Source organism: Aphelocoma coerulescens (genome assembly GCF_041296385.1).
Source record: "Aphelocoma coerulescens isolate FSJ_1873_10779 chromosome Z unlocalized genomic scaffold, UR_Acoe_1.0 ChrZ, whole genome shotgun sequence".
In the NCBI taxonomy this organism is placed as follows: domain Eukaryota; kingdom Metazoa; phylum Chordata; class Aves; order Passeriformes; family Corvidae; genus Aphelocoma; species Aphelocoma coerulescens.
The window spans coordinates 32942246-32963108 of record NW_027184085.1 but is presented as its reverse complement, the minus strand read 5'-3'; the positions used below and the strand labels follow the sequence as shown (position 1 = coordinate 32963108).

The 20863-nt window shown below is 39.5% G+C and overlaps 1 protein-coding gene across 1 annotated transcript in view; it reads right to left on the bottom strand.

The window, feature by feature from the left end:
* Positions 1-20863, bottom strand: part of CNTLN (centlein) — a 199609-nt gene that overhangs the window by 115193 nt on the left and 63553 nt on the right. The window contains 1 exon segment of the mRNA XM_069002458.1: positions 8585-8764. Within this exon segment, the coding sequence (XP_068858559.1) occupies positions 8585-8764 (180 nt within the window).

The window sequence follows — 20863 nt, the reverse complement described above, 5'->3', positions numbered from 1 at the left end:
CACATACCTGTCAAATGCTAGTTACAAATGGAAACTTTTACATGCCTATTAATTACTGTTCTTTGATCAAGTAACACCTCTTCGGTGACATTGTCTTTGGTGTCTGCACACGTACAAAAAGTAGGAGTCAAGGCACTGACTGCTTCAGTTCAGTAAATATATTGGTATATTTTTTATTTACAGGGCTAATAGTTATGGAATACTAACTGTATGACTAAATGCATACATAGTAAGACATAAGTAGAAATTTTCTGTAAGGCAGATTGAAATTTTTCATCATACACATTACGAGCATAGCCAAATGAAATGAACCAAAAGTTTGTTCTCACCAACCCAAGCGCCACATTGACTAGATTAAGATTACAATCTTTTAAAAAGGCATCTTCTACCTTTAATGGAAGAAAACAGAGATATTCTTGCTAACAAAGCCAATACTAAAAACCTCAGTTTTGCCTGACTAGACAATCTGAACAGCAAGAGAAGTTCAAATCCAGGAAAAACACATGCAACACTGATGTATTTCTAACACATGCAACACTGATGTATTATATTCCTAGCTGCTCAGTATATGAAGAAGATACATTACCGTGTAGACAGACAGTTAGCATGCCCCACATGCTGAACTTTCAGCAAGGCATTAATCTGAACATGCTCAAGAAATCAGTATTTCATAGCAGAAATTAATTTGCACTTAAACCAACTTCTCTTCTTAAGAATGATTGCTTAAAAATTTTTATAGAGGAACTGATAGGTGTCCACACTTCTTTGGTGTCTTGTTCACCAAGCTTTTATTCCAAATCCATTGTATTCTGTTGTTGCAGTTAAGGGACAGCTGAATGAGCTAGAAGGTTCCTCTTAATGACGTTTGACTTCGGAATTTCACAAATTACCAGAATTATGGTTATCTAACAAGTCAGAGAAGGTAATCATTGTTTTTTCCCTCCAGAAACCCCCGATGTGCAACGAACACAATAATAATTACCTTTCTGAAATTTATACAGGATAGTAAAGTTGGTGATGGGAAATTTGGCTGTAATCAAAATCCAGTCAAAAATGAGCATTATGATACATTCCCAAAAGGCATACTCCAGGCTTTCAACCAGAGCAAGACTCCATGTTAACAAAATTTGTGGTATTTGTTACAGCAGAATGCAAGAATGACTCTTCATTTTACTCTTCGTGTTGTCACTTTTATTTAAGTGATACAATTCTTTCTCCCTTTCATTTGTTTATATCACTTAGGAGTTAAAGCCTTTGAAAAATGATCACAGGTTTTAGATTGGGAAACTACCTAACATATTGTGAGAAATTTGGAAACAATAATCAGCCTTTCATTCTTCCTATCATTTTCTACTCCCATGGGCTCTCAAAATCCACTTAGGACAAAGTGAATTACTTCTTGGCTATTTCCAAGGCAGATCAGAGATCATGTCTCTCAGGCAAAATTAATTCGAAGTCCAGATAGATTGATATTTCAAATGAGTCCAAGTCATTAAACATTTGCATTGAAATTTTTGTGCCTATCAGATCTTTCTTTTAAATTTGTAATTAAGAATGCTTACATCATCTCTAGAAGTGGAAGTTCAAGATTAGCCAATTTCTTATGGAAATAAGTATCTCAGAGGAACATAAACAGTTCATTTATCAAAACCTTGCATTTTTATATAATGTCCTTCAAATGAACGGAACATCAAGACACAGTTACTTCCAGCTATAACTATATAAGCTCATTAGCTAGATCATACTGGTATGACAACTTGCTGGTTTTATGACTAGCAGTACTTAAGTGGTTGTAATTATAGTATCTGAAAGGTAGCATCCTAGTAAGATGAATGGAGAACATCAAAAATATGATGCTTTTTCCTAGTTGGCAGCCACATCCCCTAATGTAGCTAATGGGTTTTTTTGGTAGTCAGCATTTGTCAGGACAAGACAAATAGCATGTCTTTTGACTTGCATAAACTTTTCCAACCTTTCCTGCTTTGAAAACAGTACTAACAAAAAACATGTTCAAACATAAAGCTAGCTAAATCTATGTGTAAAAACCATATTCACACTATTCACCTTTTTAAACTAAGGTTTACATAATTTTTAAACAACACCAATGTACTATTCAATGGTAGTTGATAATATTCAGGTCCTTTTTTAAAGGAATTTAGCATCAGGAAATTTAAAAACAGAAATTATCTGTTAGAAAATAACACAGATAACTGGAACAGCTTCCAAATTTCCATGTGGCTCCTCATCTTTTCTTTTTCTGTTTTGTAGATCAAATAAATGCTTAATATTTACACTGGATTATTTTGCGTTTAATGCTAATTTGTGACCCGATTTTAGGAGAGGCACCATATTTAATCACATTGCAGAGTAAGCACATTCCAAAATACTCAGAATTGCACAGCATGATGTCAACCATTAATAAAGTCAGGTGTAGAGAAACAAGATGTAAAACAGAGATCAGAGGACTAGAGACAGAACATTGCATAGAATAGTCAAAAGAAAATCAAACATATTGTATATAATTTATCTCAGAACCAGCAAACTTCACAGAAAGAAACAGTGGAATCTTGACTGTATGCATGTGAATGGTTATACCTTATTAGAATCCAAACAGGACATGTGATTTACCCAGTAAACGTTTTAATCCCCAAAACTTACAAAAAAAAATTATGTTTGTAAGATAAAAATAAAAAGGAATATATTTTAAGTAATTCCTTACAACATCTTATGACATTTGATAGCAGAAAAAAAAAAAAAAGCACCAGCAAGCAAAACACAAGTGCTCTGCAAAAATTGCTGATTGACTGTACTTTGAGAATTTCTTAACATGTTATAGCTGTCCTTTCTCTGACAGGCAGCACAGATTGTTGCAGGTGAAGATACTTAAAAACAAATGAGAAAAGATTAAAGATATCAGAAATCAGTGTACTGTAATGAATCTAGTCTATATGACACAAGAGCATTATTCATCAGTCAGAAGGGTAAGTAATTTAGCTGAATTATACAAAAAATAAAGTATTCCACATTTCTCAGCTAGCCGAACAATTTCCTGTATTGATTTACCTGATTTCATCAGAAAACACTTTTTTGGTACACCATTGGAGAGTTACTTGAAACAGAAAACATAATGCCAACAAGTAAGCAAAAAAATGCCAAACCAAAGCCAAGACTTCCAAAAATAAAAGATGGGACTGTAATGCCTGCTCAAAGCTTAATAATGGTGGGATGAGGAAATACTGACATATATTGCGTATGTGTGATGGCAAAATTATCTTAGGTCAGACCAAGAAAAGCTGAGAAACTAAAAAAAACCCTAGTAAAACTAAATAATCAACCCATGCTATTTATTGGATGGTATGTTAGCCAGAAACAAAGTGCAGTTGGAAAAGAAAACCTGCAGAGTGAAACAGCTGAAAATAATTACCAACACTAACAAGTGTACAGGAATTATTTCAAAGTAGGTTTAGATTGCTCCTATGCACTAAACGCCAGCTAATAGCTGGGGTACATTTTTCAGTTCCATGGTCCAAAAGGTATTTAGTTGATACTGTCATGAACTTTTCTATGATATCAACTGAAGTACAAGAATAGGGCCATTTGGGAACCTTTCTTAATTTCTGGTAAGGAACTAACATTAAGGTAGATCCATCTAAAAAACATAATATATGCACTGTGTATAAAACAAGTATTCTCCTACATTAAATGCTTTATCAAAATTCTCACAGCCTAAAAAAGTGTATTACAGAGACCTGAGTAAATAGAATCATAGAATCACTAAGGTTGGAAAAGACCTCCAAGACCATCAAGTTCAACCTTTGACCAAAACCATCACGTCAACTAAACCATAGCACTAAGTGCCACATCCAGTTGCTTATGAACCCAAATATACTGTAATATTGAACACATAGTAATGATGTAAGTTTTAAAAAGTTAGTCTAAATTAAGACACAGTAAAACCATAAATGGAAATTATTAAAACACTATCACAGAAATCCATGTTACAACCCATGCTTTTTATGAGAACTTGAAAAGCACAAGGGCAGAAATCAGCTGAAGAAATTCTAGGGTGAAGGTGAAGAAACAGTCCAGACAGACTATACATAGCACATGCATGATGTTTAGTTTTACTTTATTTATATTCACTTTTTTCCCCTCCCAAATACTTGAATATTCTGCAGGTATCTATCTATACCATTACACACAGGAACTACAGTGCTGTAAGAATATCAGTACAGGGTCTTCCAAGCATGACAATCACTGCCTGTGAGTGCACAACTTAGTATCACCCTAAGAGACTCAGTCTAACCCAGGATTTCTTCAACTCTAACCTACAAGCACATCTGGTGCCAAAATCTACTTGCTAGAATGTGACCAAGTGTACTGGTGTTTGGCATACAAGAAACAAAGACTACCTTAATTACACACTTTTTTTTTTTTTTAATTAACAATAGAAAACAGTATCTGAGCTTGAACTAAAGTGTGGGAATCTGCTAAAGATTTGAGTTCCTCAAAACTTTTAAAAGTAGACATGAAAATGACAACACACTTATTACTCATGTGGGCTTCAGCATATTTGACTGGACATAGAGTTTCTCCCCTGCCTTAACATGTGTGAAAGAACTTAGGCTTTTCATTCCAATTTGAATAGGAACCTGCACTATCACTAGCATTTACAGATTTATATAGGTTTAGTATTTATTTTTAGAATTTAATACTGCTTGCGTAAACACATTTATTTTTAAATATGCTTAAAGGTTGCTGCAGTTACAAAAAATATGAGAAGTGTATAATTTAACCTTGTTATGGTAAACACAGTAACTTGATGTTCTGATGACAATTTCTTGGGCTTGAAGCAAAGCAAACTACTTCTACAAGACACCATGAGAAAGACTAGCAAAAGCAAATGCAGGTACAAAATTAACATCTGAAAATGTATCTGTCACGTTTCTATTTTTAACTATTTGCTGATGCACTTGATGCAGATTTCTGCAATGCCTCATAACTGGAAACTCTTACTGTGCTTTCTAATTATTAAATCTAAATAGTCTAATTAGACTAACTATTGCGCATTCCTTTTCTTCATCCACAGACATGCACAGTACCACTTCTGATAGTATTCTCTATTTGAGAGCTGAGTTCCAGGACATAAATTATCATTTCCTGTTGAATGACAATGGTCTTTTCACTCCACTAAAAAGCCTTCCACTGAAAAACATCTAATCAGTATGATTAACATGGATCCTAATGGCCACATCAGATCAAGCAAAAGTACTTCATTATAAAAACAAAGGCCTTAAATTGTAAATTTCAGAAAACTGTGATAAGCTGGCGAAGGACTTCAGAATCTCTTGTCTTATTATCCCTAGTATTGATTGAAATCTCTCCACCTTGAAATTGTTGGTGAGGACAAATCTATTGAGTCTCATTAAATCCAGAATAGGAATGAAGTCCCCAGAGCATTTGGGACCACTAAAGCAGATGCTACACATTTTAGAAAAATACTCTCTATCCTTGAGAATATGAACTACAGCTGCAATATGAAGTAGACATCAATTTGTTTCCATAAAAGCTCTAATGTAAAGGTGTTATTGTAGAATACAACATCCTTAAAATTTGCACTTAGAGGAAAAAGGTATGTCAAGTCAACCCAACTTGATAAAACGGATTACAGATCTTTACATGCTGCTCACTACAGCTAGACTTGAAAGAGAATTTGTGGTCCCCGATGGATTTACATATAATCCAATGCAAGTTTATGATCTCAGATTTATCAGAAATATTTTTTTCTTTTTCCAGTCTACTGTTTCATACTACACATTAATATCAGCACAAAGATCTGTTTTTCTCAATGGTACCGGGTTAATGTGAACTTTGAATATGTGAGCCAACCATACTGCCTGAGCTATAGCACATTGTGCCTATCTGACCACTAACAGAGAGGTCATTGATCTTGCTGTAAGGGACAATATATCATAGGATGTACACGCTGATAGGCTCAGTGCCATTTGAAGAAGTAGGAAAATATTCCTTTGTGACTATATTTATGGAATAGCTGACACATCCTTATCTAGCTGTTGCAGACTGCATATTATTAATGGAGGGAAGACAAACAGAACACAGATTTGTCTGCAATAGTTTGTTCCTCTCTCATTCAAGCAAAAAAAAAGACATTTGAATGATTTCTAGAGATGCTGAGTTTTCCAAAAACCTGTTGTGACTTTGGTAGGACTGCATATCTTGTGATTCAAAAAATCCATGTAACTCTGAAGTAATTACAGTTGGCTGTTTTATACAGTTCTGATTAGAAATACATAATAGGACTGTCATGATTAGGAATTCCTTTCCCCTTCCAAAGTTCTCTCAACTTGCCACAAACATTAGATCTATTCCACTCTGACTTCAAGAACTTCACTTAGTCCTTTTTTCACCTTTTTGTCTCTTTTTTTTCCATGTTTTTTCAGGTACAATATTTTACAAAAAGACAACTTAGCAGTTCCACAGCAGTAATTTTTTAGCAGACCTGAGTTGGCTTTTAGTGGTTTAAGACGCAAACCTTATTCCTTCATATTAAAAAATATTGAACTCAACACCTCCAAACCCGCAAATTTTAGGGTCTTTTATAAGTTGGAAGTATTTGGCAGCTATCAAAAATTAGGACTTATCTTCTAAACCACATTATTCTTGTTATAAGGTAAGACAGGTAGAAGTTTTAAGTCCTGCCTAAGACTGACTAAAAACTGTGAACCAGCTTTCTGAAGCAATCCTGAATATTGAACCAAATCCAGATTAGAAGCGGCTTGACCCTATAGCTGTATCCCATCATTTTACATATTACTTAAGCAACTATTTTTCAAAGGACAGATCAAACTCTTTCCCATACTGAAGAAATACTGGCAAAATCACTATTGTGCAAGGTAAAGTAACCTATATAAAGAGTTTTGTCATGCTTTAAAACAGTCTAATGAAAATCCAGTTTTATTTTCTTTCATACTGATACGGTTTTACGGCCACCAGTGAAGACACTTCCTATTGTCTTTTCATTCGTCACCTTTTTTGTTGGTTTTTGGGTTTGTTTTTGTTTGGGGTTTTTTTGTTTGTTTTTTGTTTTTTTGGGCTTTTTGTTTTTTTTTTTTTTTTTTGGTTTGGTTTGGTTTTTGTTTGTTTGCTTGTTTTGGTTTGGGTTTTTTTGGGCTTTTTTTGTTGTGTTGTTTTGTTTTGTTGGGGTTTTTCGTTTTTTTGTTTGTTTGGGGTTTTTTTATGGGCTTTTTTGGTTTGGTTTTCTTTTTGTTTGAGTGACTCAAAGGATCCATTTAACACCTTCAGAAGCATTGGCTGCAGAATGAAAAATAAAAACCTAGCAACTCCTGACACCTATATTCCCTTTTTTTCATTCTAAAATTTACTCTATCTTGCCCCAGCTGGATAAATTCCCCTTGCCTTGTACATGTTCTGAACAACTTTGATGGAAAGTCTACCTGTAGCTTGACTGGGCTACTATTGCAATGCAGAAGAGATTTAATATCTATCACCACTGCAGTCAAATAAACTGTAGAGTTTTCTAGGTGTTTGGGGTTTTTGTCACTCCTTTTGATGTGCAGCAGCTCTTTATGTTGGTATTCCACAACATTTATAATTACCTTAGCAAACCACATCACATGGTACAGTGTCAAGTAGACAAGAATGTGCTGGACCCCATGAGGTTTCAAAATGCTAACCAAACACATCTTTAGAAACCCAGTACTGATTCTGGTTTGACTCAGGCCTAGCTTCACAATTTTATTACAAACTGCATACTCTAAGTAAGATGACAAAGGAAAGAAAAATTTTTTGGGAAAAAGCACTAGCAATACACAACTCCAGAAAGTAGTTCCAAGATACAAGAAGGCATGTGAAAGTTGTTTATACAAATTCTTTCTTTGCCTTCTTCCTTCCTAATCTTTCTAAAAAGGAAGCAAATATATCTTCTCTATTTCTTACAGATTGAAAAACATACATCATTTCATAAACCTAAAACAAGTTCTGAGTAGTGCCCCTGATATCACCAAAGATATGAAACTGTTCTGCAAATGTACACACTGTTCCAACTTTGTGAACTAGTCAACCATTTCAAAAGATATTATAGCAATAATTTTTCCAGTTAATTTTTATAGAGCAGGTTTTTGTATCTTAAACCACTAAAATTCTTTGTGATTCGCACAAATACTTTGTTTACAAGTGAAAAGAATATCTTCCCCGAAACTATGAAAATCAATTTGGAGAATTTAGTAATTGAAAACTCCCATCCTTCAGAAGAGGAAGAAAACCATAGTTAACACCAGATTACATAAAGAAATTTATATGCTTGGCAATCCAATCCTATTTTTCTTAAGAAGAAATGAAATCTTTATTTTTAAGTCTGATCAATTCAATGTATGAAAGGGGCCATATATGCTGGTATGCAATTAGGCCAATAAACTCTGATACTCAACTACTTTTGGCAATAATAAAAAGCCAGAGATCTAAAGGATGCAACACTACAAAGAGCTTTGATTACTCTTTCCATTGATATTGTACAGATGGATATTAAAATGAACCCTAAGATCACAAAGCAGAATAACATACTTTTTGATATGATGTTGTTTTAGCTGTGTGAACATACTCTCGGTCTTGCAGTACTTTTTCTGTATCAGTATTGAGAGTCTGTAGCTGCTTTACCAGCTCAGCCTGCTGTGTTGTATCTTCAATGTTTTGTCCGTAAAGATTCGGTAGCTCCTCTAACTCCTTCCTGTGCAAAACAAGGAATAAAGAGAAATTAAGAAAAAGAACAATGACCTCTGTTAAAAAATTGCATGCAAATAATTTTATTGTAGGTAATGAGCTTCCTATCTTCATTTATTTTTCTGTCAATTGCCTTACAAACACTCTAAGTTAAATGTAAAATATTTACCATATACTTCTGAGAAATATCTACAAAACAGTTAATTTTCAAAATAGAATGCCTTTTTATTTCCCTGTAATGCTTTAACTGCTCTAAAATAAATGAATTTTCACTACTGCATTGTTTTCTCATCAATATTCAGTTAACTCTGTAGCAGTTCATGTAAAAATGGAAAATATGCAGAACACATCAACTGTATATAAGTTTAATTTTTTTTTACCTAGAACAATCAGAAAAAGATAAAACTTTTTTCCTGAACTTGCAGAGTATGTGTGAAGCAAGCTTTTTTTCTGAAATGCATCTACTCCCTAGACACATGAAGTACGTTTGCTGATAAATTACTTTTTGTCTGCAGGTACGGCATATTGCAACAACCATAAACAAACTAAGCAAAAACTTTGGTGCGTATTATCTAACATAATAAAAGCCCTATGAAGACAATAATAGGAATGATGTTGTAATGCAACCATAGAATAGATCTAATAGAACCAGCTTTGTTGATAATTTTACTGTACTGCTGATGGATTTTCTAAATTAAGATCAAAGTACAGTAACACTATTAACAATGATTAAAACTTTGAGTATTTTCTGCAAAATATATTAAAAGTACAGATGATCCCTGATGAGTACAGGGATCTATTAATCCCTGCTTATATATTTTCTACTTAATTCTTTTTTAATTCACAAGTGCATTTCACACTAGTATTACATACAGATACCAAAATATATATTTAGCACTCCAACTAATTTTCTTCCTCACTTCCTCAAAGATGTGTCTCTGTAACCTCTAACACATACATAAGATTTCTCTGACTAGAACTATCATTAACAACAGGAGTTATCATTGAATTTTTCTAATACTGCTGGAGATGTCCAGGCAAAGATTAGTGTACAAAAAGGAAGCAGCAATACCAACTTCACTGTTTTCTTCCAGGGAAAACACAGAATGACAAATAAACAATTTTAAGGGAAGTTCCCAAATTTTTTTTGTTTAAAACCTATGCCACTAATTAATAAGATTACTTAATATAGATACATCTGAATAATTATACAAGAATTTAAATTACATATACAATACAACAGTCAGACGTTTTATTTTGTTTAAAGGCACCATTTCAGAAGGCCTGTTAACACAGCAACACAGGATAACACTTAAGGACATGCTAACCGTGCTTACTAGGACTTAACACTAAGTCCTACTGTTCTGAATGAATTGTTAAGTAGTTAGTTCCCCGAAGTTAACAAGGGAAAAGGTACATTAAAGACTCCTGATGTAAGAAAGTGCCACTGCAGTATGTATTGCATACTTACTAATTTAATTCTGTTCAGAAGTACAACAGCAAAAATAAGGACACGGTGATATACTAGTGCTTTCTGACAGCTGTACAATAGGCTTCCAGACATGCACCTGTTTAATTTCCCTGTGTGTATACAGTAGAAAATGACAAATCTTTTCACTGCAGTTAAAACAGAGATTGTATTAATTTTGCACAGGTTCTCCCATCAGATCTTCATTTGGTTGTGGAAGGGAAAAACATGGGATAATGTTGAATCCTCAGAACTGGTCTGCTATATTGCTACTCTTTAATTTGTATGCAAACATCAATGCAGTTATCTGTGTCTGTCACCTGAGAATGCAGTATTATGTGTTCTCTAATAGTCTGCCCACAAACTGTATTAAGGTCAATGGGAATCTTTTTTGTTGACTTTATCAGACTTCCAGCTATATCCTTAAAGGAAGGCAGTGGGAGGGAGAAGCTAAATCTTGCAGCCACACAAGAACCACAGCACAGTCAGAACACATTAACATGTTTGCTTATGTTAAATTCAAGGCTTTTTAAGTGTAAGGAAACTCAGCCACAGTTCAGTTACAACACATTTTAAAAATCCAACTTGATTTATTCGTACTCGTACTTTAACCTGCTTTCCTCTTTAGTGAATGAGGCACTAGTTTTACATTGTAAGTCAATGGGGGAACCTTCTTTTATTTCATTTATTTCATTTTTACAGAGCAATATGGAAATTCTGCTAACCTTAGCAGGTACTATTCAGTACCAATGTGCAGTACAAATAAATACAGAAATAAGCACCTTTGATAACAGATGAGCCAAATCAATGAGGGGAGTTGTTGGGGCCCTCCCCCTGCCATGTGGTCCTGGGAGAGGGGCCCTGGGGGGAGACACGGGGTTTCCCTGCCCCTGGTCAGCCTCGTTCCCCATGGGTTGTTTTGTGTTCCCCTGTGTGGGCAAGGACCCTCGGGTCCGTGACTGTAACAGTTCCTCGGCAGATCCTGGCCATGTGGCTGCAGAAATAAACATCTCTCTGAAACATCTACCAAGAATCAGTCCATATGTATTTCTTTTCCACAGGCCTCATTGTCAGATACACGTGTGTTACAGTATCCCCACTGTAACAAATGGTGGATAATGAGAGCAGAACGAGCCCCAATCCCTAAGGAGAGCGACTGATTTGTGAGTAAACTCTGGATTTCTCTTCTTGTTTTTGTACTGCTGTTCCATCTCTAAACTATGGAGGAACCATGGAAATACTCTTGGCTCTCAGAGCTGCATATGGACATTTATCTTAAACTTGAAAAGATTCTTGAACAACGATTTGTAAATTTTAGCTTAATTCAAGCCCAAAAAGAACTGAAACATTTCCTTTCATGGTTATTTAAGAACTTTTTCTACATTTCTTGGGATTTAATTCTTACCAAAGACTTCTGGAACACCGTTTGGACAGTTAATTTCTGAGTCAAAATATATGCTGATGGAAGAATATTTTTGTGAATATTATTTAATTACCAAGACTGTTGAGCAACGTCAGCTGTGTCCTGGTGAAGGGAAGCCTGGCTCAGGGGCGGTGCGGCCCAGGCACTGCGAGCAGCAGCGAGGCAGTTCCCACGTGTGGGCGGAGCAACGTCCTGTGAACGCCCGACCGAGAGGGGCAGTGTGTGGGCGGCGGCTGGCAGCGGTGGCGGTGGAGCGGAGCTGCGCCCAGCCGAAACGCCCGCTGGAGCAGGGTGCAGGGGGCTCGTCAGCCGGAGGCCCAGCCAAGATGTGGGTGCAGCCCCAGGCAGTGGAAGCGCAGCGGAGAGCAGAGGCGGCAGCGCGCGGGGAGCTGAGCAGTGCGGCCTGGCCTGGCCAGGCCCGCGTGGCCCCAAATGCAACCCCAGGAACAGCATGCAGGCATGAGCAGCCCTGACAGCCCCGGCAGCCCTGGCAGCTCCAATGCAGGAGTAAGCAAAAATGAAAGAGAAAGGAAAAACGCAGCAAGACAGAAAACAGCAACCACTTGAAAAAAGGAAAAAATCACCGCAGCTAAGGTTTTAGGAATAGTAAAATGGTATCATGTTAAACAAAATTATGGTTTTATAACAAGATGCGACAACCAAGAAGACATATTCGTTCATAGAACTGCTATTAAAAAGAATATCCCTGAGAAGTGCATCCCAAGCTTAGGAGATGGAGAGGTGGTGGAGTTCAAAATTGTGCAAGGTAGAAAAGGGTTACAACCGTCAGGAGGTCACTGGGCCTGATGGTGTTTCTGTAAAAGGCAGTATATATGCTAAAAATCATAGTCGTGTTAGACAGTATCTCCATTATAAGCCGCCCTACAGTCTCCCTTTCCTAATCCCACCTTTCCTTTTTATCCTATATCCTATTACCCCCAGTGTACTCCCAATCTGTTTTTTCACCCATGGTTTCCCTCACAAAACCATGCCTTTGCCAATTGTTTCCCCAAAAATCCCTTTCCAATGCCGAGGGGGGAATGAAGAGGGGGTGGGAAGAAATTAACTATTGTTGTTTAGAGTTCCAACAGGTACAGATGGAAGAAACCCTCTCCTGCATCAGTTTCCCCACAAAGCATGCCCGGAGAGTCCTGTCTCCCATCTGTCAGCCTTAAGATGCTCCAGAGAATCTGCCTGAACATTTAAAGACTCAGGAGGGTGGCTTGTTTTGTTTTGAAACTGTCCTTTTTATCTCATGTTTATCCAGTTGTTTTTAATGTTAAGTTTTAAATCTCCTTTTATTAAAAATAAACGGGTAAAATGTCGGGGTCCCTCCCCCCCACCATGTAGCCCTGGGAGAGGGGCCCTGAGGGGAGGCACAGGGTTTCCCTGCCCCTGCTCAGCCTCGTTCCCCATTGGTTGTTTTGTGTTCCCCTGCGCGGGCAAAGGACCCTCGGGTCCCGTGATTGAGGAGTTCCTCGGCAGAGCTCTGGCCATGTGGCTGGAGAAATAAACATCTCTGAAACATCTATCAAGAATCTGTCCATATATATTTCCATTCCACGGGCCTCCTTGTTTGATACATCATGTTACAGTATCCCCACTGTAACACATTCCTAATTTAAAACTCCCTGTTATAGCGTGGAAACTGCAACACACGTATCAGACAACAAGGCCTGTGGAAAAGAAATATCTATGGACCGATTCTTGGTAGATGTTTCAGAGATGTTTATTTCTCCAGCCGCATGGCCGGGGCTCTGCCGAGGAACTGTTACAGTCACGGACCCGAGGGTCCTTGCCCGCACAGGGGAACACAAACCAACCAATGGGGAACGAGGCTGAGCAGGGGCAGGGAAACCCTGTGTGTCTGTGCCCTCAGAGCCCCTCTCCCAGGGCTACATGGCAGGGGGGGAGGGACCCCGACATTTCACCTGTTTATTTTTAACAAAAAGAGATTTAAAACTTAACATTAAAAACAACTGGATAAACATGAGATAAAAAGGACAGTTTCAAAACAAAACAAGCCACCCTCCTGAGTCTTTAAACGTCCAAACAGATTCTCTGGAACATCTTAAGGCTGACAGACGGGAGACAGGACTCTCCAGGCATGCTTTGTGGGGAAACTGATGCAGGAGAGGGTTTAATTTCTTCTGTCCCCATTTTCATCCCCCCCTCAGCATCAGAGAGGAGTTGTAGGGAAAGGGAATTGTATAGGGAAGCCATGGGGTGAAAAACAGATTAGGAATAAACTGGGGATGGAGTAAATTTAGGAAAGGGTTCATATTGGATATAGGGTAAAAGGGGAAAGTAAGTTGTGGGTAGGGAAGTTGCTGGGATGGATATTGTTTATAATTTTGTGCATAATGGCTGCCTTTGACTGGAATACCTCCAGGCCCAGTAACATTTGCTGCTTGTAAACCCTTCTTTCCTTGCACTATATCAAACTGTACAACTTCCCCATCTCCTACACTTTGCAGGTAATTTTTAGGGTTACTCCTTTTATTAGCAGTTCTATGGATGAATAAATCTTCCCCTGTATCATCTCATCTTATAAATCCATAGTTGACTTTTACATTGTACCATTTCACAGTTCCTGTGATTTTCATTGCTACAATTACTCCTATCACGTGCTTGCGTGTTTGTCATGGCTGCTTGTCCCGCGTGGCCGCCGCCTCGCCAACTCCGACGTCTCGGTCGGGCCCTCGCGTTGCGGCTGCTCCGCGCCCTCTGAGCGGCGCTGCTCCGGCGCGTGTCTGGGCTCTGCGCGGCCCCGCGCCGCCATCGCCGCCGGCCCCGCGCCCTCCGAGCAGTTCTGCTCCGCCAACTCCACGCTGCTTTGAGAGCGGCCTCGTTTCAGCTCGGAGCTGCGCAGCTTCTCGTGTCGCTATGGAAACCGCTGCTTCTCTCTCTACAGGGCTCTCCGAGCCGTGAGCTCAGAGCGGGCTTCCACGCTGACCCCCGGTTCCTGGCTGCTCGTGGGGGCCGCCTCTCTGCTGCACGTGGCCCATGGCACCTGCAGCGCCTGCGGCATCGCTCCCTCACTCACGGTTGAGCGGCCGCAGACCCTGAGACAGGGAAGGCGTGCGCTCCCCAGGGGGCCAGGTGCATGCAGCACAGGCACCTCTGCCGGCACGGCTGCAGTCACGCACTCCTGGGATGGCGGCCGCATGGTCTCAACCACGGGATTACAGTCATCCTCTGCTTTAGGGGTAATGGGGCCATACAAATGCTCCTGAAGAGCTTCAGTGATTACAAGGCATCCACGGAGCGGTTCAATCACTAATGCATGTTTTGTTTGATCCTTCATCTCACACAAGATCTTGTACCAAAAGCACTCAAGACTAGTTCCAGGAGGATTAATATCAAAAAGTAAGTCTCGAGAAATATAAAAGAAATTTCTGAAAAGCCAGTTAACAAAATGTTCTAGATCTCCAGGAACAAATAATTTCTTGTTTTGTTGTTCAAGGATTCCTTTAACTTCTAGATACATTTCTTTCTGTGGTTCAGAGAGCCACATTTCCCACGATTCTTCCATAGCCCAGAGAGAATATCCAAACCAAGGTGAGAAGAGAGAGATCTAGAGTGGTTTTTACTCACAAATTTTCTGTCCTTAGGGATCGGGGATCATTCTGCTTGCAATTCTCCACCATTTATTACAGTGAGGATTCTGTAACATGATGTATCAAACAAGGAGGCCGTGGAAAAGAAATATATATGGACAGATTCTTGGTAGATGTTTCAGAGATGTTTATTTCTCCAGCCACATGGCCAGGATCTGCCAAGGAACTGCTACAGTCACGGGACCCGAGGGTCCTTGCCCACGCAGGGGAACACAAAACAACCAATGGGGAACGAGGCTGAGCAGAGGCCAGGGAAACCCCGTGCCTCCCCCCAGGGCCCCTCTCCCAGGGCTACATGGCAGGGGGGGAGGGACCCTGACAGGAATGGCAGGGAACAAAGATGTTGATGAAATGACAAGTGAGGGAGCTGTGGCCTTGGCTGGCCAGCAAAAGCAGACAAGCAGATATGCAGAGAAAAGACCTTGTGGTGAACAGCAGAATGTTCAGGGAGGACCTTCACCTTAATGCACATAAATAAGAGAGTGCTGACAGTATGAGGGAGGTTCTTAAGGGTCTTCCTGGTGATAGGAGAAATGAATGTTAATGCCTTCACAAACAACTCAATCTGAAAGAATCAGCGAAGTTCTGGAAAAAAGGCTGTGGGGGTCTTCACAAACATCAAGCTGCACAAGTTTGTTGCAGAACCAAGTGCAGTCTGAACTTCAGGGAAAAATGTGCAGGCTTAATAGATTTAGGAATATTAACTTCTCCACCCAGGGTGGGCTTATAGCCAATTCTAACAGCCATGCAATTTATTATGGTGGGGGGGATACTCTTACAGGGGGAATATGCAGTGGGTGATTCAGAAAGGTTGCACCTTCCTAGTACCTCAGCCAATGGGGAAAGGACGAGGGCAACATGCAGTCAGGAGTTTAGGAAAAAAGGAGGCCATGTCTTCCAAAAACCCAAGAGAGACCCCACAGGGGTATGGCCTAGTGAACTCTCTCCCTTTATTCCAATAAAGCTGATTCTTGCAGGACTCCTCTGTCTCCTTTGTGGAAACTGGCCTTTGACAGTGTGATTTTCCACATGGAAATAAGCATAACCAGGTGCCTATCTGAAGCTGCTGTTCAAATGGACACAGCACATCCTCATGGAAAATGACAGGAGGAATGAGAGATCTGTCAGCACCTGCTGGACTCATTGGGATCACAAAGACAAGGTGGGACAACTCACATGACTGAAGCACTGCCATGCATGGATACAAGTTCTTTAGGCAGGCCTATGTTCAAAAAGAAGGTTCTGGGAAACTAGAGCAGTCAACCACATCTTAGTCTCTGGTGATCTGTTTACCCATGGCTTTTTCCTATCCCAGATCGTTCCCCACTCTGTTCCTTGCCCCTAGCCCTGGGCACTCCCTTGGGCTCTCCCTATTGGCTCCTGTACCCCACCTCCGCCCATGTACCGCCCCTGTGCCCCTGAGAAAACCCCTCAGCACCCAGACCAGAGGTCTCTCTGCCTCTGAGGGTCATTGGGACAAGATGTGATAAAAGTCCTCTCAAACCCTCATGGGAGACCCTTCTCACATCCTTTGCCATCACTGTTTGTAGCGCTGATAGCTGCCGGAGCAAGATCACGGGGCCGTCTGAAATGGACTGCGGGAGGGTGACCATGGTCGCACTGCCTTAAGCAGCCCTGCTGAGTTCTCAGGAAAGCTGCAGCTTGCTAAGCTAAATCTAGCGACTACAACATTAGTCCCTTGGAAGGTGATGGACCATGTAATGGAGAAGATGATCACTGGGAGTTCCCCATCATAAGGGGAAATAATATTCACAGAGTCATGGAATATTCTCAGTTGGAAAGGGACCACAAGGATCATCAGGTACAACTTAAGTAAATGGCCCATACGGTGACTGAATCCATGACCTTGATGTTACTAGCACCACGCTCTAACCAACTGGCCTGGCAGCCTTCAGTGAGGGAATTACTGTCTCAGTGGCTAAGGGGTGAGCACTGAATGTTCTTCTTTTTGATTGTAGTAAGAAAGACTTTTGACACAGTCTCCCAAAAATTGCTATAGACAGATGGATGAGGTACAGGCTAGATAAGTGGACGGTAAAGTTCCCTTGAACTGGTAGAACTGCTGGGCTTTAAGAGTTGTCATCAATAGTACAAAGTCCAGTTCAAGGCCAGGAACTAAAGGAGTAGCTTAGGGGCCACAACTTTTCAACATCTTCATTAATGACAATGGAACAGAATGCACCAACGCAATTTTGCTGATGACACAAAAAAGGGGGATGGCACAACAGATGTTTGTGCTGCCATTGAGAAGGACGTTGGCAGACCAGACAAATGGCCTGACAGGAACCTCATGAAGTTCAACAAAGACAAGTGCAAATTACTGCCCCTAGGGGTAATAATCCTGTGTAAAAGTACAATCTGGGGACAGACAAGCTGGATAGCACCTTGTCAGAAAATGCCCTGGGGGACACCTGAATTGCCGTCAGACACTAATGTGGCCTTGTGCTAAATGCCATGACATCCTGAGCTGCAGAGAGGATACTGTTGCCAGCAGGGCAAGGGAGGTGATCTTTCCCCTCTAGTCAGAAATTTTAAGGCACATCTTGGTGCTGGGTCTGGTTCTGGGCTCCCCAGTACAAGAGACACAGACATGGCTGGAGTGAGCCCAATGAAGGGCCACAAAGACGATTAAAGTATTGCAGTATCTGCTATACATAGAGAGGCTGGGCAAGCTGGGTCTGCTCAGCCTGGAGAGGGAAAGTTCAGTGACAAATCAACTATCAACATCTATAAATACCTGATGGCAATCTAGAAAGAAGATACAGACGGACTCTTGTAAGTGGTGCTCAGTGACAGGAAAAGAGGCAATGAGCACCAATAAAAACCAAATGAAATTCCAGCTAAAAGTAGTAAAAATATTTTTATCCATTAAAAGTGGCCAAACACTGGAAAAGCCTACATAAAGAGTTTGCAGTCTCCATTCTTGGACATACTCAGATTAGACACAGCACTGGTCAGCCTGCTGTAGCTGATACTGCTGGAGCAGAGGGCTAGACCTGCTGAAGGAGCGTACTACTCTCCAGAGGTATCTGCCAGTTTCAGCCACCCTGTGATTTTCTTTGATTCTGTTATTAATTTGCTTGTCCTGTGCTCCCAAGTATTCAAAATTAACCCCATTGTAATCAAAAAAAACTATTGCAAGAGAAAAATTCATTTCTGATCAAAATATTTATTAACATGCTTACTCTAAGCAGTAAACAATAAACACCCTACAAGACAGACACCTGTCTGTCACTGCAGCAGGATAAGGATGTCAAGTCCTCAGAAAAATTTTCGTCCTGGGTGAGCATAGAACAGAAGAAATAACCAAAAATTACTAATTAAATGTAACAATGATGAGTGGCATCTAAAATATAAGTGCCATTATACACATCCATACATGTATACAGGCATCTATACATACATATAGATATATAAAATACATACATCTACACATAAAATATAAATTACATGTAAACATGTACATACATAGATTTAAATAGATGTACAAATACATGCACATGCTGATAAAATGTTTCAACACACTATACACCTCAAAGAAACAAAATTTCAAGAAAAAAGTCACCATCAGCAACAGTAATTGAAAAAACAACACTGTCAGCTAAGACCCAAGCTGAAACACTCAAGTCTACTTTTTTCCACCACACCCACATTTTCCAAAAACTAACACACTATAATACTGAGAGCTTTTAACTCCATTTAAGAGCAAAGAAATTTACAGACCTGCACTCTTCAAGCAACAAGAAAGGTTGTGCTATGAAAAACAGTCTGGTCTTTCTCAAGTCAAAACAGAAGAGCATTACTAAATTATTTCAGTCACTGAAGTAAGACTGTTGTTACGGTAACCTTAGTAGACTTTGCTCTCAGTGTTGCAGGTTGATGCTACATGAAGACACCACAAAGCAGACTGCAGAAAGACTCAGAGATTTGACACCTTGTTCTACCAGTAACAATATTTAAGTCATTACTGTTGCTAAGGGTAGAGACAGCTCTGGTGCCCAAATCTGACATTTCCTTCTATCCCTAAAACATAACAATAAACAAAACCTTTCTGTTCCTGTATGCCCCTACCAGTGGTTTTAGAGTAACCTGTGGCTTCCTAGAGATGTAAATGAAATGAGTAGCTACCATCATTCCACAAGCTATATAACTGTTCTACAAACACAATTAAAAACACACCCATCACTTCAAGCGATGTTTCTTAAGTTTGTTTCACCACCAGAATTTTAGTGAATATACTGGGACTTTGAGCACCTCAGCTGCCCCTGTTACCAAGGGAATATAAGATGGTTTGGGGTAATTCAAGACTCTCTAGGTTCCGTTGCCTGCAGTTTAAAAATACAGCACAGTGACAGGTCCTACAAATTATGACTTCTCATGGAAATGGCATAAATACTACAAAATGGTTTGCAGCACACAGCAGAGAATTACCTGAAAAATCCAAGAGCAGCAAATTAAGACCTGAGTAAAAACCTGACTGTCTCATAATTTATAGCACAAAAATTAAGAGCAGCTGCATTGGAAGGGGTGGTGGGCAGGGTGGGGCAGTAAGATTAGCAATATTATTACAAAAAAATTAGTTGGAAAATTATCAGGGATACATTTGGACTAGATACAATTCAAAAGCATGAAGACATGGCTCACATTTCCACCAAAAACGCAGGGGCAAGAAATTCAAATTCATTTTAGAGTAGATTTTACTACCTTTGCAAACAGTTTAATATTTTCTCAATACCTATGACAGCAAGGCTCAAGTCTCAAAATGTCAAGCAAACCTCTCCAGTCTGATGTTCAGAGCTTCACCAGAGCTCTGTGTCAGACCACAAAGTTCTAGACCCTAGTATTTAGCATAATTTTAAAGCAAAAATCACCAAGTTTGATAACATGAAAATGGAAAGGTTACCAGGGACTCTAAAGAGATCCAGAAAGTTTGTACTGAATGCAAACACGAAAAATAAAACAAGAACATGCATTTTACAAGTAATTGAGAAGTTTGAAATTAAATCCAGTAAGGTCAAGAGTCCTTTGCAAAAATTAAGGCAAAGAAGAAAGGTAGTGGCTTCTTGAAGACATTCACTATGCAGGATGGATCCTGTAAATCCAGTTTTTTCTCTGGTCCTAAAAAATTTATCTTCCACACCTCATAATTATGTGGCAGACTCTTACTGACACATGGCAGTATTTTCAGAAATACCTTTTTATTCTGTAGGACCAGAGTTACACTGCAGTGTTTCTTCAAAGTCTGATCTCTGCTAATTTGCTGAAGAAAACAATTCTCTTGATGTACAGACACATTTACTGTTAAACTAAAAAAACCTCTTGCTGGCAAACTGACAGATATATAGAACACAGGAAGCTGTGAATGCACAAGAAACAGAGCACTAGCCCAGTATGCACATATTCCCTTGGAGACTTCTTTTCCAATTGAATTTAGCACCTAGTGTAAAAATTTTAGACAGTGTCACCAAGGTGTCAGCAGAAGGTGTATTTTTCTGAATCTGCCTATGGTGCATATGAAAGAAGACACCAAATGAAGGAAACCAGTTGCCTTTCTTTCTTCTTCCAGAGCTTGTT